Source organism: Tyto alba, unplaced genomic scaffold (genome assembly GCF_018691265.1).
Source record: "Tyto alba isolate M040663 unplaced genomic scaffold, T.alba_DEE_v4.0 Super-Scaffold_1, whole genome shotgun sequence".
Classification (NCBI taxonomy): Eukaryota; Metazoa; Chordata; class Aves; order Strigiformes; family Tytonidae; genus Tyto; species Tyto alba.
The window spans coordinates 4,405,988-4,432,279 of NW_024881261.1; the positions used below are offsets into that span (position 1 = coordinate 4,405,988).

The 26,292-nt window shown below is 50.4% G+C and overlaps 2 protein-coding genes across 7 annotated transcripts in view; one reads left to right on the forward strand and one right to left on the reverse strand.

Annotated features, from left to right (window-relative positions):
* The window catches only part of FAM53B (family with sequence similarity 53 member B), a 53,659-nt gene extending 35,329 nt beyond the window's left edge, over positions 1-18,330 (forward strand). For all 5 annotated transcript variants that reach the window (XM_042786429.1, XM_042786417.1, XM_042786425.1 and 2 more), the window contains one exon: positions 14,461-18,330. In XM_042786429.1, the coding sequence (XP_042642363.1) occupies positions 14,461-14,790 (330 nt within the window). In that variant the 3' untranslated portion in view covers positions 14,791-18,330. The remainder of the gene's footprint in view (positions 1-14,460) is intronic.
* LOC104367620 (phospholysine phosphohistidine inorganic pyrophosphate phosphatase) overlaps positions 15,280-26,292 on the reverse strand; it is a 95,594-nt gene continuing 84,581 nt past the window's right edge. Inside the window, exon 7 of one of the 2 annotated variants that reach the window (XM_032988519.2) lies at positions 15,280-17,698. In XM_032988519.2, coding sequence (XP_032844410.2) covers positions 17,674-17,698 — 25 coding nt within the window. In that variant the 3' untranslated portion in view covers positions 15,280-17,673. Of the gene's footprint in view, positions 17,699-20,896; positions 21,654-26,292 lie in introns of those variants that run through there. The other variant, XM_032988517.2, reaches the window with a different exon arrangement.

Sequence of the window (26,292 nt, forward strand, 5' to 3'; positions counted from 1 at the left end):
CCAACACCACCATCACCAGGGGCCTCCACAACTGAGATCCAGCCCACGGCACGTCCCGTGGAGCATCCCCGGTTTCCAAGGAGGAATCCCAACAGGGTTTGGGTGCCCACGGCAGCGCGTGGATCCCCGAGGCAGGGCTGTGCTGCTGGGTTCGGGGCAGCAGGGCTGTAACGGAGTGGGAAGAAAGCAAAACTGGGAGCCGTGCAAGGGCCGGGGTTTTCGTAGGTATTCAGTTATGAAAAGCAGTGCTGGCAGGCTGCTCTCCGCGTGGGAGGACTGGCACAGAGGGACGAGCAGGATTAGGCAAGTTATGGTGAGCATTCTTGCCTTTGGTGGGGCGGGATTTCAGGGCATGGGGCACGGCCAGAGCCCTCCCCGGGACGGGAACGCTGTGAAAACCAACTAATTCCTCGTGGGCAGCAGGAGATGGGGGAATAAGAGTGCTCGAGAAAACCCTGCAGGTTTGGGTATTCCCCCTATGCTGCTTTTAATGCCTCTCTAGGAGTGAGACCGGGAAGTCAGGTGATTTCAGATGAAGAGCTGAAATAATGGCGCGGTGTCCATGTGGCTGCACATGTCCTCTAGTCTGGCTTTATATGGGGTAGAACTGGCTTGTGTGCAATGCTCTTCGTGATTCAAAGCAAAGGAAATCCAAACTGTCCAGACTGGGTTTTCCAGTAGACCTGGAAAGTGTTCAATTTTCAAATGGGGAAACTGAGGCACGGGGCATGCCATTAGTCCCTGGACACTAACAGCAGAGGTGGGAAATGAGCCCGGGGTGCTGGGTGCCGGATCAGCATCTGGCTCTGTCAGCGGATTGGTTAATTTTTTGCTTGTGATGGTAACCACATGTGTTTATAGGCCTAAAACCCAGTACCATAATCAAAATAAAAATAGTTTGACCTGAAAGAAGTGTTTTCTTCATACCAGGAGGGATATTCAGGCCAGGCAGGAGGGGAGGGAGTTGCTCCTGGAAGCAATTACATGGCCACATAACTGGGCTAATTAAGAGAGAGACCTAAATGTTAAAGTTCTGCTGGGAGGAAAAATACTTGGGAAAACATTGCCTTTAATTCCTCAAAATGCTGATTTTGTCTCTTCTGTCTGCAATTCCCATAGCTTAGAGAGGGAAGGTGAGCCCATATCACTCCCCTTCTTATTTACTCATACAGCACCCAAGCAAAGAGTCTTCAACTTCAGGCAGAAACCAAACCGTGAGCATGGTTGTTGTTGAAATAGCAACGATTTTTAAAAGCCACAACACCACGAAAATCTTTTAAAATTCTTTTTAAATGCATGCCAATGCTCCGCTTTGTGCCTCTTCATCTTCGAACTGGGTACAGACCCGTCAGGTCGTATTCAAGCGAGCGGGTGACAGTGATGTGTCATTTAATTATCCCCAGTGTCCAGAGGCAGGCACGATGTGAAGAAGCCAATTTTTATTCTTCACCCCAATCAAGGAGGGTTTGGGTACCGGGGGAGCTGCTTGGTATCTCCAACCGTTCTTGTGCACCCTAAAACAAGGACATCAACCACCCTCTCATTTCAGTGCAGGGTTTGGTCTTGCTTTCCAACTTCAGCATTTTTTTCCCCTTTCCACATGAAGCACAAGCCTAAGGAAGGCAACATCCAGCCTCTGAAATCCCAGCAGTCGTTCTGATAGTGTGCTAATTAATCTCGTGGCAATGTGGTCTTCTTCCTAGGCACAGTGCTCTTGGTCTCGCAGCTCCAGGGACTGTGTCCAGACCAGCAGGATGTGATCAGAACGGCTCGCGATCAGATTTTTCCATGAATTGGGAGGTTTCTTAAAAAGCTGCTTTTCTTTTGCTGCTGTGGGTGTGCCTAAAATATATGGGAGGTGGGCAATGTTGTGAGGGTGGCAGGAGCCCCTCCAGCATGCTCAGACCCTGTCTGAGCTGATTTCGGCCAGGAACGGGTGGTTCCACCCTTTTGCAAGGCACTAGGAGAAGCTGTCTGGGTGAATTAGGTGAGAAAAATGGAATTTTTAAAAACCCAGAGCCTGCCAAGGATGCTGTGCGGTGGAGAGACACCCGCTTGGTTTTCCTCTCCCATGGCCTGGTGCAATTCTCCTCTAAAAGACACCTGGCTGGGTGGTGGCCTGGGGCCTTGCCATCTCCCACCTCCGTGTCCGCCGCTTTCTGACACCTCTGCGTCAACATTTCCTGCAGGATTTGGGGTGCTGTGTGCCGAAACGCCTCGCGGCAGTGCGAGCTCTGGGTTTGGTGGCTTGTCTGAGTCACTGACGGGAAGCCGAGCCATGGGCCAGCCCTGATGTTGGCACGTGTGCGTGCTGGCTGAGCAGCTTGCTTGCCTTCACACAGGCTCTGGGGAGCTGCAAGGGAGACGTAACGTGTCTGTCACACTGACAACGGCTGCCCCAAATGAGAATTCTAAATCATCCCCGGCAATGGCAAAGCGAGCCCTCTCTATCTCTTGCCCATTCTGTTTCCTGCCTTGTAAAATGTTGATGTGGTTGTCGCTGAGGGATTTTAATTTGTGTTAACACATTTCCAAACGCAGCTATCCTTTTTACAGCTAAGTGAATCATTTATATATATGTATATAAAATTTTATACATATATATACACACGTTTGTTCAACCCCAGGCACGTTCCCTGCAGCGTGCAGCCCCAAGCAGAGGTAGCCGTGGCTGGAAATGGAGGATGGTCTTCTAGTGTCTGGAAATACAACTTGCTGTGTAGAGAAAGGCACAAACATATTTGTGGTGTGTAATGCGTAGCACCGCTGGCGACAGCTTGCAGACACGGTGAGAGATACTTGTTCCTGCCAGTTTTAAGTGCTCTACTAGAATCTGGGTACCGCTAATAAATGAAGACTTGGGGTTGTCACCCATGCCCCATTTCTGACGGCTCCACGTGGTTTTGGCTTCTCTGTGAGCCTCCAAAGCATTTGCGGTTTGAAGAGCTGCATCTAGCATAATAAATATTGCATTGTTGATGTCTTCTCCTCCTGAGTTTTCTGTAACATCCATTTACTTTGCTGCAGGAGTTGTACCCATGAACGCTGAGGAGTCCCAGACCCCTGGCAAAATACTCCTCCTCTGCGAAACACCTTAGAATCGTTGAGGTTGGGAAAGACCTTTAAGATCATCAAGTCCAACTGTTAACACTGGCAAGTCCACCACTGAACCATGTCTCCAAATGCCACATCTACCCGTCTTTTATTCTGTGGTGTGGCATATAGTATATGGGACGGAGAGCAGTTGCTATAGAATAAATAAGGTAATTAAAATACCTTATGCCCTTGCATCTCCCTGGGGTTATGGAGAGCTTCCCGTGGTTGTGAATTCACGCTAAACAGCTATCTGCCCTGCGGGTGGGCTGTGGAGGACGGGTGAGAGTGTACTGGCAGCAATGGATACCAGCTCAGAAGGTGGTGGGGATGAAGGACTGGGTGTGCCTGATAAGGAGGAGTTACGGAGAGGACTTTGTGCCTGCAAGGAGCCTGTTACGGGGAGGGTGCTGGGATGCCGGTGCCAGGGACAACAGGACTATTCATGTTGCTCGCTGGCTGCCGCAGGCAGGCAGCACCACTCGTGGGGTGACTTCACTGTCCTCTGAGGACCACGTGCCTTCGCAGGGTGGAGTCATCCACACCAGGAATCACCAGAGCATCCTCCTGAAACGTGGATGTGTGGTTCTTGCATTTTTCAGGATTCAAATCAGCTTCAGCCTGGCTGGAGGTCCAGAGGAGAGGGGTGTGTAACGGGGCTGCCCTGGTGGCTGGTAGCCTTGTTTTCCCTTCCAAACTAAGGAATAATGGCAGTTTCCACGAGGATCCGTGCACAAAGGAGCTCATACACTCCAAAAGCTGAAGTAAACAGCCCACCAGCTTGGACATGTTTCAGGCTGGTCTTGATGCTGACTGGGGAGAAGTTTCAAACTGCAGGATGGGAGAAGTGACCGTTCCTCTCTGACCACCCAGCTCTTTCCTCAGGAGGGTAAAATTCTCTACGTTTTCACGTAAGAAGATTTTCTGTTTAAATTTTAGCAGCTTTCAGGCTTGCTGGCGAGGGCAGGAGGGGCAGTGTCGGTCTCCACCACAATTGGCGTCAGCACCCACTTGAGCCGGTGGCAGATACTGCCAAAAGGTAGTGACAGGCAAAAAACTGGAGGTTTTAAATTCCAGATGTATCCCAGGAAATAGTTTGCTATTGATGTAACTTCTGAGACAGATTCCAGCTTCCAAGCCCCAGTGTTTTTTAAATAAACACGAATGAGAGCCTGCAAAGGTCAATTTGTGGCTCGGTGGGAAAAAGCCTTCGGTTCAGGATCAAAAGAAAATGTCTCGGTTCGGAGGGCGCAGAGGACCTCGGAGGCTGGCTGGTTTTAACTTTGGTCAGACTGTTACACATGCCACCATCATTATTCATTGCCCTGGTATTTTTTTATTTAAAAACATGAGTAGTTAAAAAAAAATTCAAGTCAGTATTGGAAATCAGGTTCATAATGATGTTTACTTCTGGCATGAACTGTTAATGGGTTTTTTTCCCTCCCTGTTCCTTTGACAAACAAGTCTCCGTATTTGTTGAAGTTTGCTGTAGCAAACCTTGTCTTGGCTGGTGTCCCCAAGGCAGGGTAGACCAAGTGGTTCTCGTTGAGGTTGCCCGCTGGTGCAAGCCCAGGTTGCTGACGTCCTCCTGCCTGCGACGCCAGGGAGGATGCTCGTACGCTGCGAGGAACTTCACCCCCGAAATATTCCTGTTGCTTTCAAAGATGTTTTGCACCAGTTTTCTTCCTCTGCTGCACTAAAAATGAAAGCTTTTGTTGGGCGTCATAGATTGGCTTGATTTAAGAGTTTTGTCAGGTCCAAGTGCATATACTTTCAATGTAAAGTGGTCAGGCAATATGTTAAGAGGAATGGATTCTTTTGAAGTTATGGCACTGGACTGGATCTCATATGTGTCAGCTCTGTTCCTGCCTCCTATGGAAATGTCCTTCAAGCAGACATTCCTTGCCTCAGTTTCCCAAATGGAAAAATGAAGGCAATGCATTTTTTCATCGATTCCTGTCCATAAGCTCCTGAGGTCGTGCTGGCTTGGGTGGGATGTAATTTGGATGCTCCCCACAGCAATAAAATCATGCTCTTAGGTACCGGGTCATATCACTACCAGAAGTAGCATGCAAAAAAAAAAAAAATCCATCTCCCTATAAAAAGCTGATTTGTTGGTGTGGCTCTGGAGTAACCATTTTGGGCAAGGTACTTTGGTATAATCAGGGGACGCTTGTAGAAGGTGATATATTGTAGCAGGCTCTATTTTAGTTACCCGATAGAGCTTTTAATAGCAATACTGTGTAATGCAATGACATCCATTGTTTTGATTTTACAGTCAAAACGGTCCCATCTGCCCCAGTTATAAATCTGTGACTCACCAAACACAATGGGCTGAAAATAAATTCAGCCGTGGAAGCAGAAATGGGCCGTGCCCAGGGATGTGGGCGTTTCTGCCATGAAATCCTTTTTCCAGCATGGGCCGGGACGCATATATGTGGACGGGCTCCTCCGTCAGCATCCCCTGCTCGTGCGAGGTGGGTCTGAGTGCCAAAGGGCCCCGTGGTACCCGGGGACCCTGCCCTGCCACCCCCTGCTCCCAGCTCCATCCCCCCGGGGGGTCTGGGGACGCAGGGCCGGGTGTTGCACCCTTGTGCGCGCTCACACGGCGGGGACAGGGCTGGAAACACAGACAAAGCCTGGCAGTGTCTGTCCCAAACACAGACAAAATCCAATTGTATCCCAAAGATGCACATCTGCTTCACCGTGTGCTGTTTAACCCTCCAGACCCCGGGGTCGTACGCTGCGTGGACCCAAAGAACGGCTTTTGTAAAGCATTGAGTTTCATCCTTGAATGAATCGACATGTTCAAAAGCAGTGGCCAAAAGCAGTTGTTCGTGCTGTTTTTTTTTTTAAAAAAAAAAAAAAAAAAAAAAAAACAACACCCAAACCCCAGCGTTCCAGGAGATTTCCAGGCTTGCTGCTCCCGGCCACGGTTCAGGTGGATGCAGCGGCAGCAGGATTTGCAGATGGTGGTTGGGTTTTCCTCCCCTCGAAGGTGCTTCATCGCTCACATCTCCTGCCGGAGGATTTTGGCGTCATTCGGAGGATGGAGCAGGGTGCAGATTTTGGATCTGCGGCTCAGCCCAGCGCAGCAGTGGGAACAGCTCCTCGGGACACGGGGAAATGTGGCCGCGGCCTCCCAGGCAGCTGGCGGTTTTGCAGGAAATATTTTTTCAACGCAATATCTTAGTAGTGATGGTCAGAAGTTACCTGGGAGTCTCTTGCCTTGCAAAACTCTCCCAAAGCATTTCAGGAGGCGGCGCTAAATAAACCAGGAAGGCAGTTCAGTTTTCTTTTCAAGAGAAGGATGCTCAGGGTTAGCCTGAAATGGGGCCTGTGTCAGAAAAGTGATGTGTACTTCAAGTCTGCATTTAATTTGCAGGAGGCCACGGTGATGGGTGCAACGGCGGGTGCAGGTGCCCTGGGAGCAGTTACAGGTACAGAGCTCCAGATTACTTACTCCCCTTGCATTTTTAATCCAACTAATTTGATGCCTGGGGAAAGCAAGCTACCATTATCACCTTTAATTAGCCACTGTGTGCTAAGCCTGCCCTGTGTGTGTTGTGGGAGGCGAGATGCTGGCAGAAGGAACTATTTGGGATTAGGCGCACCTTGCGCCTCCTGCCTTGCGTTTGATGTCCCGGGTTTACACACCGCAGCGCCGCCATTCCATGCATTCTGGATTTATGGTCATCCACGATGTGTTTTTATCCCTGGTAGTTTCTCGAACGGCGCTGCTGAAATGATGAGGTGCCCCACACTTGCAGCCATCCCAGTCCTTCATCACTGCGATCCGTCCCGCTCCGGAGGACGCCGGGTCCTGCTGCATTTACGTTATCCCGATGGGGAGTCGCCTATTTGGCTCCAGCACTTTCAATCGTATTTTAATCAAGGTGCTGGTGCAAATAAAGGCTTCACGTCACTGCCAGGGAGGTGGTGTCAATGAGGTGACACTGCCCCTGTGCTGGTGACAAGATTGGTGTGGGATGTAATGTGGGGCACCTGCTAGTGCCACTATGTGAATTATACCCAGAGAAATCGGGTGGAAGTGGTCAGCTGGAGCAGGGCTGATTCAGGGAGATGAGAGGGCTTCACAGAAAGTGTTTTATTAAAGATACTGAACGAGAGATTTTTTTGAAGTTTGGTTTTAATTTCTGTAGGCTCTTACTTTATAATTTAGGTCATGAAGTGAGACCACAAGAGTCGAATACGAATATTATTTCAGTACTGAAGATGATGCAAACAATATGAAAATGGAATAGGGCTGAGATTAAAAAAAAAAATGGTTTTAAAAAAATAAAAAATTCCATATTAGCAATGTTTCATCCTAATGAAGGACAAGTTGAAATACCATCCCTTCTGAATTTCCCCAAAGATCAGCCCCTACAAACCCCGAAGCTTTGCCAGCTCTGGGGACAAGCTGGGTTCAGGCTCACCATTGCTGGTGCCAGAACCACTCCACTTAAATCCATGGCGTTGCAATAGCATCATCAGGAGAGCAGCCCAGCCCCGGTGCCACCGTCTCTGCTAGGCTCTCAGCACCACCGAGACGTCGGCAGGAGCACCCTCGGGATGCAGAGGAGAAGGTGGGGAGGCTGCAAAAGGCTGGGCACAGGAGGGATGGGCAACCAGGAAATAAATAAGTAAATACACAGTAATCACTCGTGAGGTTGCCTAATGACCTGTCTGGGCAAATGGGTTTCTCTAGCTCGTAGCAAAGGGTTCAGTGGCTGTTGGGGAAAATATGTGCTCTTGGCAGGGAATGAGGGTTTCTTCCAGTTATCGTTGGGAAGGGGAATGGGCTGGGAGGCTGCGCCAGGACTGAGTCTCCAAGTGGGGGGTACTGGGGGATGCTGTGGGATGCTTTGGGATGCTGTGGGAAGCTGTGCATGGGTGGGATGGCCGAGCCCCAGAGAGCATCACTGCTCTGATTCCGTGCATAGCCGTGCTTCCTGTATTTCTCCGTGATTCGTCTCTCCAGCATCTCCCGGGGGCTCTGTAGCATCAGAGCGCTTCCCATCGGTGGGTCATATAACATCTTTTTCTTCTGCATTTGTGGAAACTCATAAAACGTCCTCACTGTCATTGGGGCAGCTACAGAACTCCAAAGACAAGAGTAAAACTGCAAGTAAAACCGAATTAACTCTGCAGGCTCCAAAGGCAACATTAATACTAATGACTTAAAGCTTCCTTCTTGCTTTTTTTCTTTTCTGGTTTGTTTGTTTAATACTGTGGTGTGAAGCGACTTGGTAGGATAATAGATATTTCTGAGCCTGCTCACGAAAGCTGTTTTTCACACCAAACGGAAAAAAAAAGCAAAATTATCTGCTAAAGCTGTAGACTCCCAATGCACTGTCTAAGCGCTGGTGCCTTCTTGCAAAATTAGGACTGGGGCTATGTAAATACTGGTTTTTGTTATCAGATGAGAAGGGAAGAGCCGGTAAGGCAGACCCTGAAAACAAGGGCAGCATCGTGGTACCCGCCAGGAGCAGTGCAGGCAGCCATCCCCTCCACACAGGGGATGCTGCTGCAGGCACGTTCTGCAGCACCTCGGCTTGACCAAAGGGTGCCTGCAAATTACTCAATGCCTCCATAGATAAAATTAAAAAAAAAAAAAAAAATAACGGATGAGTTTAGGCTCCTTGACACGGCAATACTGTGTATAACCCAGCTCTGGCTCTGCACCAGGCCCACAAGCTCCGTTTGCGTTTCATACACCCCATAACTGCCTCCTGTGTTTTCCTTCCTCAGGTATTTCAGTCGTTTCTTTCCTGACACTTCATTCATCGCTCAGAGGCTCTTGCTGCGGGAGGACAGGGTTGGTGTCAGACCCACAGCCTCCCCCCCCTCTCCGGTGCTGGTGTTGATCTTGGAAGCCGGTGCTGCTGAGCCACCCGCAGCAGCGATCACCAGGCGCTGCTCGGGGCGAGGCGGCCACGTCGCCCGCTTTTTGGGGAGGCCAAACAGCAGCGAGCGAGGTGCTGGTGAGACCTGGCCGGGGTATCCGCTGGGCCGGTAACGTGCATGGCCCCAGCAGCCCGGGCCTGTTGGCAAAGCTCATGAGATGCTCCTCGGGGTTATAAAGAGGGGAGGTTGGTTACTGCAGCCTCAGGACTGAGTAGTCCCTGAAGCACACCTCCTTTGCTCTGTCCGGTGCAGGTCCCTCCCCATCTCCCTTCCTCCCCTTCCCGCACACCGAGAAACCAGCCTTGGGGACCCTGGCCTGGGGATGGAGTTGGAGAAGATCGTGGGTGCCTTAAAAGCAGTGGAGGGTATTGAACCCGATCGATGGGTGCGTGTGCCTGACCCAAACAACGCGCTACAGTGAAGTTCTGCAGAACTTCAAAACCAGAGGAAACCCATTTTCCAGTCTCGAGCACTTGGCCGTCCTTGGCAGCACGGACGAGCGCTTTGCATGGCACAAACGCCAGGTAGGACTTTGCCAAGATGCAAACGATCAAAGCGGCAGATAAAGACCCGGGTTGAAGGTGTTTTACAGGAGATGTTTGCCTCAGAGGGTGATTTAAACCCGAGCCGAGCAGAGGAGCCCGCAGCAGAGGTGACTCTGGGGATGGGGAGACTGGCAGAAGTGCATCGTCCCTGCACAGAGCAGCACTGCTCGCCGCCCGCTTCCCCCTTCCCTTCTGGCAACGGGATTATTTTCAGCTTTATGAAGCAACTGTAGCCCAGTGTGCTAATGGGAGGTGATGACAGCTTGGTAGGTAGGGCCGGTGGTGCTGACAGCTTGTAGCGTTACACCTTCCCCAGGAAAATTGCAGCAATCACCTGGCAGGTTGGGAAAAAAAAAATAAAAAAATAGTGTTTGCGCAAAAGCCGTGATCACCACGGGAATCACAGTCCTGCTAATATTTATTCTAGCAGATCCACCGTGTTTGCAGGGACGTGTTTCAGGGAAAAGCTCACAGCTGGGTATTTTACAAGGGGAAGAGTTGTACGAAGAAATGCTGCTGAGGCATTTCTCCGGCTTGCTTGCTGTCGGGGCTGCCAGCCTCCGGCCCCTGCGGGGACACACGCTCGAGGGGGAGGAAAAACCTGTGGAAAAGGATGGATGTGGGGGGTGAGTCAGCTCCCACAGCCTTCCCAGCTTTTAGCCTTCATCCCTGCACGGTGCAGAGCATCACGAGAGCCCCGCGGGAAGGAGACATAGCTTGAGCTTGGACACCACCACACAAAAAGGGCTTTGCTCCTTGAGGTTGGCTGGCACCCCTGCGGCTCGTTCCAAGTGGCCAAGGATTTCTTATTTGTATTTTTAGATGATTTTTCAGGTACTTGCTTTAGCAACATCTCATTTCTTCCTCTCCCTGAGGGATCGCCCAGCGTGCTGGACCGCTGCAGCTTTGGGGAGTGTTGGGAGAAGAAAAGCCACCACCTTAAATGGTCAGAAAGGGATTGTTGTGGTTGTGAATAAAGGTGTTTTGGGTGGAAGGTGCATTACAGATGCTCGCTGGGTGAAGTCAGGATGGCCAGAAGCATCTCCCAAAAAGCCACCTGTGACAGATCCGGGGTGGTGTCTGGATTCCCATGGTTTCCTTGAGACCAACAGCATTGGAGATGCCTGATAGCCCTTTCGGTCTGGTGCTGAAGGACAAGGGGCTCAGAGGGGGCCCAGGGCCGCCTGGCCATGGGGAACAAACACCGCATTGTGCCACCAAAACTGCTTTTTGGCCGATATCAATAGAGGACTTGACTGCCCGGTTTTGCCAGCTCAGCACTTCAGCATGCGCTAAATTCACCCAATAAATAAAAAATGAGTAGAAAAAAACTCCCGATGGGTTGAGAACAGACGCTGCATTGATGGCGGTGGCTGACCCACCGCGGCTCCGCGGCCAGCGCAGGCGATGCTGGCTCCGTTATCACCATCTTGGGGGGACCCTTCCCCAGAATGTTCATCCCTGTACCTTTGCAGCACCGATCCTGGCTGTGATCCCCACCCCATCCCCCCAACACCGGGAAGGTGAGGCGTGGGATTTTGTGGCAGCCGGCGCCTGTGAAAACTTGCTTTCCCTGTCAGAGGGAGTGCCACACGTGGCCTTCCTCCACGAGCAGCTGCTGCAGAGCTAGAAGCTACGCAACCGTCGGAAGGGTTTTTCCATCCTTTTGCAGGGAAGGTAAAGGTATTACCTGGAATGACTCAAGGCTGTATGTGGAAAATGTTGGGTTGCAGCATGTGTGGATTCGAGAAGGGAAAATGAGGTTGTTGGCTTGATTATCCTGCCAAAGTCCAATAAAATGCAAAATTTCCCTGAAAGTCAAGTAGCTTCATGGATGTTCTCCAAGACGTGTCCAAGCTTGGAAACACTTTTTGTTTGGATGGGAAGAGTGTGCCGTGGACCTGTTAGTTGCTCTCCAGGTTGCATCCTCCTTCAATCATCATTACGGGTATCACCCATCTTCTCTAAAGACTGTAGAGCATCTTCCATCCTCACAGGATGCTCTAGCCCACCCGCAGCAGCCCGGCACACCCATGCCTGGGTACTGAGCCCAGGGAGGCACCGGAGCCAGGAGATGAGCTCGATTAGCAGAAGGAGAAAAATTAACATTCTCAGAAGTGCCAGAGTTTTGTTTTTAGAAGGGGTTTGCACTTCTGAGAGTGCTGTTGACTTTCAGGAGACTTAGGCTTTCAAGTGCCTAAATTGCTGTTGGAAATATGCTTGCAAATTTTTTTTAAGCACTTAGAAAATACTTCTCCTATGTCCTCAGGCCTTCTGCAAGTGCAGTGGTAATTACAAGTTGTCCATTAACCACAATGTGCAGATGTCTGCTTGAAGTGTTACGCGTTCAGCACCTAGAATACAGACCGTGTGGAAAAGCACTTCTTGTATTCCAAAAATACGAGAAGGATGACGTGGGGACGGGGTGCAGTTGCATTTTTAAAGGACAAATGCCTGTTTTTTTCACATGGGCTTAGGGCTTATGGGTTTTTGGAAGGTTTCAGAGACTGAAGGCCACGTGAAATGTAGCCCTCCCCAGCTTGGGCAGTGGCCAACTCTTCCTTGGGCAGCAGGAACTTCTCCTTTCAGATTCAGTAGCCTCTGCGTCATCTCCTGCAGTGACTCGTTTTACCGTGGTGCGTCACAGCGCAGCGCCCAAAGCCTCAGCAGCATGTGGTCAGTGGGTACAAATTCAGCACAAGTACCTCTGATTTCTCAAGAAATGATTGGAGTGTGAAGTAGGTGAGGCTTTGACCGGCGTCCCTCAGGGTGTACGTTAAAGGGTGATTTTGCTTCAGCCTGGGCTAAGTTATTTTGGCGGAGTTACTCCCAGTTTACCTGGATGTGAAAGACAAAAAAAAAAAAAAACTCAAGCAAATGGCATGAACTCGCTGGGCATGTCGGAGGGGATGTTTGGAGGGAGGCTGTGTCTTCGGGTGGTGTGTTTGGTCCTGACTTGTGCCGCAGCAGCCGCCAGCAGCCGCCCTGTCACTCCGTGTGACCGATGGCGTGTGAGCTCGGATGGGGACCGACGCTCTCCTGGCTGCTCCGGCTTTGGTCTGGCCCAGGCTCTTGGGGAGAGGGTGTGATGGACACAGCACCAGGGTTTCCCTTCCTTTCAATAAATGAGTGTAAGAGACCCCAAAGAGCTCTCCTACACCTTCCCGCTGTCCCCAGGCAACCCAACATCCACGTTGGTTTAACGACATTTGTCTAACCTGTATTAATGAGTTCTGGTGATGAGGTTTGACAGCTTTCAGAAATCTTTAGCAGTGCTCCAGGATCTTTATAATTGGAAACACATTACATCCTCCCACACACCCCTGCTTGGTGTCTCCAGCCTAAACCCCACTTTTTCCTAAACTCTTCCTCAAAGGTCACCTTGTCTGGACTGACCAACTTCTTGCTGCTCTGGACTCTCAAAGAGCTGCCAGCGTCTGTCTTTGCTGATTTAACCCCACCAGGCAGCTTGTTCAAGAAAATACTGACTGATGGCAGGTGCTGGTGAAGCCTCTGAGGAATCCCACCTGATCCATATTTCCACCAAGACATGGGCTACCCATAACTTATCACAGAGTGTAGTTTTTCTTCTTTAGAGTAGTTTTTCTTCATGTGCCCATCTCCTACAGCCAATAGACAAAATATAAGCCATGTCTTCTCATCATGGAGGTTTGAGCTGACACTAAAAAAAGCCTCCCCTGAGTTAGGGATCTTTAAAAGTGAGGAATTGCCTAACCCAGACCCCTGCTTCATTGCAAATATGCTTCAGGTTTCATACTGCACCTAAATCCCGTGTGGGGGAAGGGAAATGTAAGGAGGAGGGGAGCGCCGATGCTCGTGTGCTCATTTATTGGTGTGATTTCTGAGGATTTTTGGGGCTCGTAGAGCAGGTGAGCATCTTCAGCTCAGGGCTGCCTTTCACTTGGGTATTTATTGGCTTCACGTTCCGGCCCATGGGGTGGGATGTGGCTGGGCTGGGTGTCCATGCAGAGAGCGGATCATTGCATCCTGGCTTGGCACGCTGGCTCTTGCGAGAGGCTTGCGCAAGCCGCAGAGATGCTCCAAGGACTTCTCCTGCTCAGAGCACAGGGTCTGCCCCGCAGCCAGCGGGATGGCCACGTTATTTCCATTGGCATTCACTAATTAGGACTTAGTTTGCTGTTTTCAAAAACAACCTGGGTAAAAGGCATGCCCTGTCAGGTAAGCACACTGTGGTCAGACAGCATCTCCGAGAGGTTGTGTTGTGTGTTCTGCTGTGAAGGGTTTGGAATGCCTGTGAGCTCCTCGTCGTGGTCGGCGTTTGAAACCTTTCTGGAGACGTGACAGTACATAAACTAAATCAAGTTTCTGGCCAAGGCAGCCAGCCACGAAGCCTCTTTATTAGAGAGACAAGGGACAGAGAACTGACCTCGCATGGTCTTTAATAAGGAAGAGCAGCCATGAGCCATCACAGTGGAGGATTAAGCTCCAGCTGCTTAAAGAAGGGGCTGAAGTTTCTCTTGGCTCATTTAATAAATGAAGTTGTTGGAAACATTAGTTTATTTTTGGCAAACGGCTCTGTACTGCCTTACACGTGCGAAAGGGAGCTGCGTGGGGTGGAGGTGGTGATGGGACCGAGGGTGGGGATGGTTTTGGTGTCATCGCCCGTTGCAGGGGCAGGAGAGGCGCAGGACCTGCCATGGATGGGGAGCTGGGGGTTTGCAGCCACCTGGCAGCTACGAGCTGAGTGTTTCTGCTCATCTGCTTTCTGCTGGGAGAGGTGGTGGGGGGGGGGGGGGGGCTCGCAGGTTTGGGGGTCGGGGGGACCCTCGGCTCATCTGGTGTGACTTCTAGCCCGGACACAGCTTCAGGCTTCCCTCCGGTCGCTGTCCCCATGCCTGTCTCAGCTGCCTCTTTCCCCTTGCCTTCGCAGAACCGCCAGACTTTCAACAGCCTTACCTGCCTTAGTGCCGCGGCCGAGGACGGCTCCCCGCGGCTCCCCGGCCCCCAGCCATGGACCGCGGCCCCCCGCTCCCCGGAGGTGATGCCGGGCAGGACCCCCGCCTGCACCCCGGTACCGGAGCCGCCGCGCTCGCGGGCCGACGAGCGCCGGGCCAGCAGGGACGACCTCTCCTGCGAGGAGGAGGAGGAGGGCGGCGGGAAGGAGGAAGACGGGGCGGCGTGGCGGGGTGGCGGGACGGGCGCCGAGGGCCTCTTCCAGCTGGACGGCGAGATAGATATCGAGCAGATAGAAAACAACTGAGGAGGGAGCGGGTCCTCTCGCCCCGGGGTCGGGGGGGGGGCTGCCGGTGGAGCCGGGGAGGGCTCCCCGCCGCCAGCGCCGGGTTTTGCGGGGTCCTGCCACTGCTCTCCTCCTGCCGGCTGGAGGGGATGAAGCAGCTTTGCCAAAATTTCATCAGGTATTTAGAGCAATTTGTGTGCGTGCGTGTGTAAATCTTTGAAATTCTTTGTAACTACTGTAGCCAAGATCAGCTAGTCGGAGGGAACTGCTTGCCCGACCGAGGAAACCAGGCACAGGGATCGCCAAAAAACTCGCGCGTCGTGAGGAAATTGGCTTTTGCCAACGTAGGGTTGGAGCTGATGGGGCTGGCCACGCTCCCCCAGGTCCCACCTGCGCTTGTTCAGAAAGGGATGCACAAGGAGAAACCGCCACCCATGGCACTGGGAAAAGCGGGGGAAAACCAGACTGTTGAGATTTGCAAAGCGAGTGCTGCAGGGGCGGCTGCGGCTCCTCTTCTGCCGCATCCCGTGCGGCCCTGGCGCCCGCCTCGCTCCCCTTGTCCCTGGCAGTGCCGTGAGAAGGAAATCACAAGTGAAGTGTTCTGCTTAAATTTAATAATGGCAAGAGCTGGATTTTTACCTTTTTTTTTTTAAAAACAACTTTTTTTTATTTTTTTTTTTTATTTTCCTGATGAGGATTAAAGGGACCCCAGGCCTGCACAGCTCCCATGCGGGGCAGCATCCGTGGCAGCGCTTGGTGGGCGCTGCCCAACGATGCTCAAATGCCTTTCTTCCCTATGTTTTTTCCCTTCCCAATCCCCTCTCTCAAACCCATCGGGAAAAATCCCCGATCAGGCTCAGTGCCACCCTCGCTTGGGTTCCCAACACCCAGTTTTGAGCGGGGCTGGGCTGTTTACACATTTACCAGTGGCTGTGCCCTCTTTGCTACCCGAGGCACGGCTGCCACCCTCTTTTTTTGTCCCTGTCTTACTGTGAAGGGGCTGTGCATCTGAGGCACGCCGCGGGGTTACTTGACAAAGTCAGCTGGCAAAAGGCTGAAAATCCAGGTAGCAGCACTGAAAGCTTTTCCTCTTCCTGTGCCTTTTTTAAGCACAGATAAAGTGGTGACCATTATGTTTGTACAACATGAATTCTCTTTGGTAAAAATAAGCTGTCCACTTGCTAACAGGTTTAGAAGGACACATATATTTTTTTTTTCTCCCTGTTTTTTTTTGTTTTGTTTTGTTTCTTTAAAGGTCTAGGAAAGCTGTACGAGTGGCTTCCAGCACCTTCTGAAGGTTCCCTCAAGCTCAGGGTTTACTTCCCAAGCTCTGCAAAAGCGAGAAAGGAAAAAAAGTCATGGGTACCAACAGCACTTGAAGACATGACATTTTTAACAGGGTTCGGCACCCCTCCTTGACAAAGCTTTAGGAGTCTCCAACTCAGAAAGGGCTGAGAACCGCTGGTACAGCTTTTAATCATCATTTCTGGTTATGTTAGTGCACTTTTTTCTGCGGTGGTTTGGGATGCGTGTGACATCTCCCATCACAGTGGAACCCATCAGCTGTTATATAGCTTTATCCCTGTCCTGGCACCGCAGAGGTTTTGCTCGTGGCAGTGGCCACGTCCGCTCCCTCCAAGCCGGGTGCTGGCAGTCAGGACCAGCCCCAAATATTTGGGGAGGGGACAACAGGGATGTCTTTTCATTTTGGAGAAACCTCCAGCTCTTTTAAAGCATTGCTTGAGGCACCATTGAAAAGAAAATACATCCTGGCTTCATTTTCAGCCCTGCTGTCGTGGAAGGCGCTGCCGGTCTCAGACAATTTGGGGAGGGTCCAGAGTTTTCCCCAGGTCCGTGCCCCGCCACGGCACAGCCTCAGCACGGTTCTCGGCTTTTGAGTCTTCCTCATGCTCGAATACATACCCCCCCCCCCCCCCCCAGACACGTCCCCAGTCTCGGGGCACACAGCTCCCACTAGCCACGGGCACCTCCTCAGCTGCCGGTTCCCGACGGACCGAAAAAGGGCAAATTCACCCAAATCCATGCCTGGCTGCTGCCCCAGAGCTCTGGGTGGGCTCTCGCATGTGCATCACCGGGGCTGTAATTCCTAAGGGCTTCTGTTTTCTTTCCAAGGGCTGCTACCGGTGCCATGCTACCCCCCTCCCCCGGTAGGAAGGTGACCAGTGGACCACTACCCAGCTGTACTCGACGTAGCCGTAGCATTCAGTTTACATACAGCACAACCCTTTTGCCTTACTAAAGATGCTTCTCCAATGAGTCATGGCCTTATACTGGGCACGTTAGCGTAGGCACAGACTACAGTTAGCGACGGTTTTGAGGCCACGGTGGTGTTCTGTTGGGTAATTTGTTGTTGGGTTTGTATGATTTCATGTACTTATTCTCAGTTTAAGAAAGCCTTACTTTTTAAATTTTTTTTTTTTCTCTCTCTCTCTCTCTCTCTGTAGAGGTAAAACATTTGTGGATTTATATATATATAAATATATATATAAATAAAGTAATTAAAAATATTAAATATAATATAGTATGTGCCTCAGATTCAGGGGACATCCTGTTGATTGTAAAGTCAGAAGTGGCGTTGCTCCCCGGCATCAGGAGATCTGCACCCTATGCCTGCGGCAACCACAGCGGGAGAGCAGGGCACCCCCCCGGGGGTCCTGCTCTTGGTTTGTAAAGGACTTCACCTATTACACAGACGCTTTGGTAACCCCCCCGGGCAAATTCCTGCCGGCTGCCAGAATGTGATATTAAAGTAATATGCAGACACGGGATGTTATTCCTTGCTAGGTAGCTAAAACAGGCTCATTATCCTGAAGAGACTCGGTGGCTTGTCCAAGGCGTGACCCAGTCTGGCCAGCAGCCGTTTCAGGATGACAGCAAGCTGTGTCAGCAGCAATAAGGGTTCATCATCCTGAAAAAAAAAAAAAAAAAAAAAGGATTTTAATAGGAAAAGTCTTAGCACGTGCACGGGGAGTTTGCTGTGTGTTTGCAGATGCAGGTCTTTGAGCCTGTTCTATGAAAGATTACGTTTAAAGAAAAACAAAAAACAAAAAGAAGTATTTGTAAAATAGATTGTAATTTTTCCACGTTATAGCATAGCCTATTTGGCCAATAAAGTTGTGTTTCAAGTGCATTGTTTAAAAGCTCCTGGCTGACCAGGCTAACAGACTTATGTAGGATGTTATAGGATTGTAGCAGTGCTTTACAGCGTTTATGGGTTTGATGTTCCAGAAATCAAGAGGATGGCCAAAAAAATAAAAAAATAAAAAAAAAAAAAAAGAAGAGGAAAAAAAAAAAAAAAAAAACACAAAAAAAAAGCTTTCTGAAGCTATGACCTGTAGTAGCCAAGTCTCGCTGGCAATTGCACAAGCGCAGCGGGACGTGCGTGTCCCCGGGGAGGGGCTGCCCGAGGTGCCCCCGCCGGGGTGGGCGAGGAGGCTGCCCGCGCGTACCCCCTCCATGACTTGATTGCACTAGAGCAGCTCAGTCTCAGGAAATTGCTTGTTACTTTTACTGTGTAAATAAAGTTTCCTGGTTCAATAACCCCCCGGCCGGCGTCTCGCCTCTCTGTGCTGTCCCCGTGGCCGGGCGCCGCGGCGGGGGCGTTGGGGACAACGGTTGGGGTTTGATGGGGCAGAGCTGGGTGTGGGTGCGTGAGCCCCATCTGCCTCTCCTCTCCCCGAGGAGGGGGGTCTGGCTGCACCCCCCTGGCCTCTCCAGGGGTGCTGGGGGGGGGGGGGGGTGGGGGGGTGGGAGTGTGCCCCCCAAATGGGTGGGCGTTGGGAAAGGTGGGGCCCCTCCATCGAGGTGTCCGCTGCAGAAATAATAAGGGTGTCCCAGCTTCGGGTTGCACCAGCAAAATGGGCGTTTTGTGGCGTTCATCAGACACGAAGCATCTTCCTGTGGTGGGGGGACATCTCCCATGGCCCCCCCAGCCCGATGCTGGCTGTTACTCAGCTGTAACACAGCCGACAAGGTAACAGCGAAATGCAAATCAACATTTAAGTGCCAAGTAGCACCTTACGCTTTGTGTCTAAGGACAGAGCTAATGTCCCCTTAAAATCAAATCTAAACCCAAGCAACGCAAAAGCCCACAACAGGGCAAGGGCAGAGAGTTTAAAATAAATTCTTGGGGAAACAGGGTAATATCTCCCTACAGCCTTTGTAAACCAGAAAGGAAAACGGCTGCGTTTCCTTGAGCAAGCAAACAGTTTAAAGTTTCATGACAGACGGCAGGATGTTTATCTGCCTACACTTAATAGGCAGATAAATAGGCTTAGTATAACAGAACAGAAAGGAAGAATTATAGGATAAAAAAGAAATTCTCAGTGATCTGTCACAGCCCTAATGTTCAACCAGTGTTTACAGCATCCTTCGCATGTGCGCGGATGCACACAGTGCTGTACACTTTGGCTGAACTGCTACACAGAGGATAAAAAGATATAAAACCAGATTGAAAAATCGTACTAAGGTCATTTTCCCAGATGTGGTTTATTTTATTAGAATTTAATTCTTAGCCCTCTTTCCCCGCACTGTCCCCAAGGGGTGCCATGCAGCTCAGCAGCTAGCTGGTAGCTCTGAAAAACAAGGGTTTCCAATGCTCGCAGGCTGCTCCAGGAACACGGAGCATCATTTTGGTGTCCTTCAGTGACCGGGCTTGTCTTCAGCTGTTGGGACTGCTGGAAACATAGCTGGAATTATTTACCTCCCGCTTTGCAAATGGAGAGAGCAGTAGGTGAATGCAGACAGCGAACAGAGCACTCTGCCTGAGCATATATATATATATTTATATATATTATATATTTATATATATTATATATTTATATATTATATTATATATATTATATATTATATAATATATATTATATATTTATATATATATATATAAAAATATATATAACACATACATAATTGCATACCTTTTGTGGCTAAAGCCCAAACGGTCTCCTTGCACTTCAGCCTAAAGCACAAAGTCTTGCCTAAAACCCGAGGGGGTGCAGAGCTGCTGACATGCTGGTTAAAAGGGGACTTTTGCCTATAAAAGGGTGACCCTTGCAAATGCTGGCAGGCGTCAGTGAAGGTGGACACCCCCTGCTTCCCCTGGGGCAGAGGACAGGATGAAGTGACCTCCCCCCCCCCCAAATCTCTAATTCTACCCGGTTTGAGCTCCCATCCCTGCCACGCTCTTGCCAAGTGTTACCCCACACGCTGCAATAGCTGCGCTGCAAAACTGAAAACCCCGGGGATCTGCTGGAGTCCTGCAGCGGTGGGGAGCAGCTCATTTTAGCAATGCTTATTCTAATTTTTTTTTTTTTTTTTAAATAAAAAGATAAATCTCATGCCTGTTCCAGCTCACTGGAGCATTGCTTGGCAGCCCCGCACATTCTGAGTGTTCCCTAGCAGCAGGATGGGGCTGAGCTGGGGCCAAACTAATGCAGCGGGTGCTCAGCACGCAAGTGGTGCCGGTGCAGGATCAGTCCCGGGGGATGTTCAGTGAACAGACGGGGTTCGTCCCGTTCAGGTAGCTGGAGCCATCAGGGAGTGGTGTAGGCCTGTGTGGTTTTGGTATCCAGAACCGGAGGAATGTTTAGCAACGGCTCCCAGGAAGGAAAGCGGCTGAACATTCCACAAAGTATTTATAAAGCAGCGTTTATAGTCGTGGCAGGAGGACTGATGGAGCTGGTGCTTTACAGAGACTGGTGCCCAGCTAGGGCTGGAGACTTAAAGCCAGGAGTGCCAGCACCGGCTGGAGCTGAGTTGCCCACGCTGGTCTTCATGGCAAGGCCAAGCATGTCGCCCCGTGTCGCGCCGTGTCGCGCCGTGTCGCGCCGTGTCGCGCCGTGTGAGCACAAGGCTCAACACACCGACAGTGCCCAGGTGAGCTCCCAGCTGCACGGCCGGGATTTCGACGGGAAGGAGTAGGAAAACCACGTGCCCCCCCCCCCCCAACAGCCAGGTCTGCCTGCAAGACCCCCCACGGCGAGAAGGAAAAGCCCAGTGGTCCCATGGCCCTCGTCAGCTTATTCCAGCCAGGGAAAAGCATTTCAGATCCTCTAAGCATCCCTGCCAGTGCTGATGTGACCGAACACAACGACAAACGGGCCAGAGCTGCAGGACAAGGTTTATTCCCGACAGGACAGCGCCGTTATTCCATAATGTGTCGCAGCGTTACTGGATTTCTGAGCCCTAACTGGGGGTGGTGCCGGCCAGGGGTTAATCGCTGCAGAAACTGTCACCCACAGCAAGAGGCACACGCTGGACCCCAGCCCGGGGCTTGGTGGCCTCCGTCGCCCCTCAAGGACGTCCCCCACCCCAAAAGGCACAGTATGGGCGAGTGAAACGGAAGAGCCTGTTAGTGAAGGGGTGTCGGGTCCCCCCATTTCCCACCCAGGCACCTCCAGGCTGGGTCCCCGGAGTGAGCAAAGGGTTAAAGGGGGGGTACCGTCGTCCCCCCCCCCCCAGCATCACCTGGGGGAGGCTGAAGCCCCTCACCCACCTCAGGGCTCCCCTCGGACAGACAAGGCTCAGCTCCACCCGGCACTTTTGGGAGAGCTGATTTTGCCTGATTTTGGAAGGCGCTCAAGACGTGCCAGAGGAAAGCGGGTGTGGTGGTGCCTTTGGTGGGGTCAGGAGGCCGTTACGCGCAATATTTAGGGACGCGGGTGTCCCCCCAACCCCGGGCGAGGCTGGGTGCGGGTCGGCTCCCGTCAGATGGAGGTGGGAGAGGACGGAGAGGCCTCACTTGCTCCCCCTCGCCCCCCCGGCGCCGGCGGTTTTACAGCTGCTGGAGGATTATGTCAACCGCTTCGGCGAGGTTGTCCACGTACGCGTCAGGCTTCACGCGGGGGTGGTTTTCATCGCAAGGCCTGCGAAGGAGATGGAAAGGGCTGAGCGAGGACAGGCTGCCAACCAGGTCCCCTTTTCCCCCTTCTCTCCCTCCCTTCCCCACACCCAGGTCTTCCCTGCATGCTACAGCAGATCCTATGCCCCCCCGTGCAACACATCTGGGCAAAACTTTGCAGAGTGTTGTGCGGAAGACAATCTACATCATTAACTAACTAATCCAAATTAATGCACTGCATTGCGCACGGCACTTCTTCATTCAGGCAATAGCAGTATCAGAGATTGCTGGGAGACACTTCACTAGGATCCTACGAAACTGTGCAAATAATTATTCTCCCATGTTTTTTTTTTTTTTTCTCTAGAAATAGGCAAAGAAAAGAAAAACTTCTGACCTAGGCATGTGAAAGGTCTGTCCATAGCGCTTCAGCGAATGGGAAGGCTCTGTCAGGGTTTAATTCTCAGGACCACCACCTCCTTGTAAATCAGACAGTGATGGTTTCAGACACTACCATAAAAAGCGTCAGACTCACCCTCCGCCATGAGTCACCACCCCAGAGCAGAGCAGCTCAAAGTCATTTTTTGCCAATGATTTAATTAGAGGTACTGGCCTAACGAGGCGCAGATGCACAATCCTATTTCACTGATTCAGCACTACTGCTGGTGGGGAGAGGGGCAGATATGGGAAGCAGAAATTTTCCAAACCTTGTGGTTCTGTTATGGCTCTTGGGCTGAGAAACCCAACAGCTGCTGAAGAGAAAACATATGTATTTTATACGCTTAATGGCTTTCCTTTGGGAAAGAGATGAGAGCCTGAATGTCCAGCTCCCATCTCTCTCACTCCCTGTAAAGGGCAAACCTTTATTTAGCTCAGGCCATTTTCTCAGAGGGGAAGATGCATTTCCCATCGGATACAGGGGAGGCAGAGAGATGATTATTATTATTATTTATGATGTGCAGAATTTGGTGAGCACTTGTCTGTACAAGTACCAAATTATTTCTTCAGTTCCAGCACTGAGGCTCCCCAAGGCTATTTCCTTTCTGTTAATTTTTCAGCTGTGCTCTTCATGTCCGAGTACACGAGCTCCTCACAAAGGCATGGCCTCTTTGGGAGCTTACACTGCTCGAGATTTTACTTGCTGCACAGTTATTGTGTGAAACTTGGAAAAATAAAAGACACCAATACTCAGCTTTCCTTGTGTCACCTGCAAAGCCATGTCTGGCACAAGGACAATGGCTCCCTGAAATGGACGCTACATTGGTGCTGGCTGTCATAAAAGCATCTTATTTAAAAAGTGGTAGGTCACTCCGCGGGTCTTTATTTAATTATCCAAGTTCTAACTTGTTACAGGGCTAGGGTGCAATAAGAACAGTAACTATGATGGGTTTTAGGTTTTCCTCAACTGAAGAATAATTTTGATCGTAGAAGGTAAGGCAAGTTATAATATACAACAGAGAAAAAACTTCAAATGTAAAGCAAGTAAAAATCTAATACGTATCCATCCCTTAGGTGGACATTATTGCTTACCCCCTGATTTAACCAAGTGGTTTTTCTGAATACAGGCATATCTTTGGGAAGAGTGTGGTAAAATACTAATTTCTTGTTAATAATCCTTAATTTGAGTGGAGATCTAAAAAAGTAATGAACAAAACTTGTTTCCATTTTACACCCTGAAAAATGTTTCTTTCCTAGCTTATACATCAGGAGAAAATTTTAAGAACTGCTCAAAATGAACACTTCTACAAGAAATTTTCAATTACACAGCACTCTTTGATCTATTAAAAGGATTTTGTGATTGATATGTGTGCTGACTATACAGAAATCCACCTGTGACTCAGCTGCTAAATGCCAGCCATCAAGGAAACACCCTGTATACACTAAATGTGTGCTGTGGAAGGCCTGTGTGTGTGTGTCTATATATAGAGAGAGAGAGACAAAGTAAAGCAAACTAGGAAATAAGGTATTTTTACCTATTTGTCCAAACAAGATGAGATCACAACGCACGGACTGGCCAGCGATCAGTGCCTGGCTCCAGTGAGGTTAATGTTAAAACCCACCTTAGCTCCCAGGAAGCTATAACTTCACAACTTCACCCCCCATGCGTTGCCCAACTGCCCCCCTCCTGCCCCACGGGACCGCTGGGGTGGACATGGGCTTCATTTTCATCTGCTGCCCCCCTGTTATTCATCCAAACCAAATTATTTCTCTTCTGCTTTGCAGTCCGACACCCGACAGGGTTACAGCTGGAAACCCTAAAATACTCTTCTGCTACCCATGCTGCAGACAGCCAGCCTCGCTCGCAGTGCAAGGGTTTCAATAGTTTTAATAACACTTTACTGACGTTATCCAGAAGAAAATGAGAGGGATACGCAGCCCTTACGCAGCAGATGTCTCCCCTTAAAGCAGACGGGGTGCAGCAGTTCCTCAGGTGCCTCCCCTGCCCGGCCCGGCTCCAGCCAGCACCCCGCTTCCCTCCCGTGGTGGGGACCAGCCCCGTGACACCCTGCCGTCCCCACGCCAGCCATCCCTACCCCTGGGCTGCAAAGCGTGCTTCATTTCAGCCCATGGCACATTTTGGATCTATGCTTTTCAGACATCATATGCCTTAGATTACCTATATGCTCATCGCTGCTAAGTGGGGGGAAATGCAATAAATAAAATTGTCTGAACTCTGTAGGAAAGCAGAGAACTGGAATAAAACACACTTCCCTGCTCTCTTGCCTTTTCCTAGGGCTGTGCTGGGAGCTTTTACTCCTGTCAGTGCCACCCCAAGAGCTGTTTCATGTGGCCTCTTCCTTTGTCTTGCAGAACGCTTTGTAGCTCACACAACTGCACACAAATAGCCAAGCCACGGGTATTTTTTTTTTTTTTTTTCCCCCTCTAGCTCAGAATTGCTCTTTTAAGCATCTGTCGAAAGGAAACTGCAAGCAATAATCCCCCAACACTAATGCCAAGAAGCAACACTCCAAATGGAGCAGAACAATTCAGGAGCCCAAGTCTGGGTGCCAGAAGTGAGGCAGAAGAGAGAGCTCTGCCATAAAACCTCCGGGCAAACCCAAGATGCTGGAGGATGAGCCCTTTTTCTGCCGTCCGAAGGGAGCAGAGACCGTGGCTCTACTCCAGCCTTTCCCCCCGGGGATTTGGGATGTTTCCCAGGGGAAACCCCCGGTTACTGAGAGTTTGAAGAGAGCCTTCAGTGGAGCACTGCTCTGGAGCTCGGCCCCGACGTCCTGGGTGTCGCTTCGGTGTGTCAGAGCCTCCCTGGACAGGGCCACCCGCTGCAGGTGGAAACTTCAGCCAAGAGCAGACCTTGCTCTCACGGTTTCAGCTTGGCTTCTCTTTCAGTGACAATGACCGTTTTTGCGTTGCACGACGGCAGCCTTCACAACGGCAGGTCACAGAACTGACAGCGGAGGTTACTTTTTAGTACTTTTTCATATCCCAGAAATAAGCAAAAAAAAAAAAAAAATCTAAAAATATCTTTAATTTGCTAAGTCAGTTGAAGAATAAACTTTCATTGAGCTAACTTCAAGATAAACTCCTTCCGATTTTTTTTTTTTCATGTGGGACTCTGGTTGCAGAGAAGAACATAAATCAAAATGACAGAAAATTATATTCTGTAGCTGAATATTGAGCTGTCAGCAGTCTTGGCCGGCGTACAAACTCGCTTGTGAAAAATCAACTACAGCCTTGGGAAACACTCTCTTCAGTAAAGCAGGACTCCTTAGAGCAGCTGAGCACCACAGCCTGGATACGCACACAAGGAACATTTTCCAGCCCAAGTTGGCCATGGCAGCAGTGAAATGTGGCTCTTCATTTCTGTGTTGCCTCTCGGTGGCCACCTCGCTGGTATACAAAGTGGTCAGGGAAAGAAGTGGCTTAGCACAGGGACCTTCTGAAATCCAGGGAGGTTCTTCTTGGTCCCTGCAGGGACACATGATCTGTGCCTGCCCTTCTGCGCACCGCGCAATGTTAGGAGACTATAGGGGATTATGTTCTTCACGAGAAAAAAGCCACCCAAAATGATCTGTACGTTACAACACATTAAAGATATGAAGTATCTTTAGCATGATGCAACGTGGACAGAGGTCTTAAGACTCAGTAGTTACTCATGTCCATCAAACCATCCTCAGGAGATGACTAAACATCCTCCTCTCCCAGGGGCCATTTATCACTGTCAGTGCTGCAGAAGCAGAGCAGCTATCTATAGCCCCATGTGCTCTGAGCCAGATCCTCCGCCCATACTAAACTGGTTAGTTCAGATTGATGCTTCAGTCTGAGACATCAAGGAAGCAGCAGGGTGCTGCAGAAAACCGGCTCTGCAATTTTAACTCTTCACTCAGTCACTTGGTAAGAGAAGCTCCAGCATGGTACCAGGGCTACTGACTGGTAGAAAGTGATGGCTTCCTCCTGGAGAAGCATGAAATCAAATCCTAGATCATAACCGCCAGTGAAAAATCAACTTCTGCAAGATTAAGAAGATTCACTTACTGTCTGGGTCAGATTTCCACTTGGATAGGCCTGTTCTGACAAGCTAAATTCCCTACCTAGACTCAGTTATCAGGAATGGTCTTGAAATGCCCTGATTTTCTATGTAATTTTCTGTGATGGTTCACCCCCATGCAGTTGAGTATCTGAGAGATGAAGGGATCTATGCTGGTTTG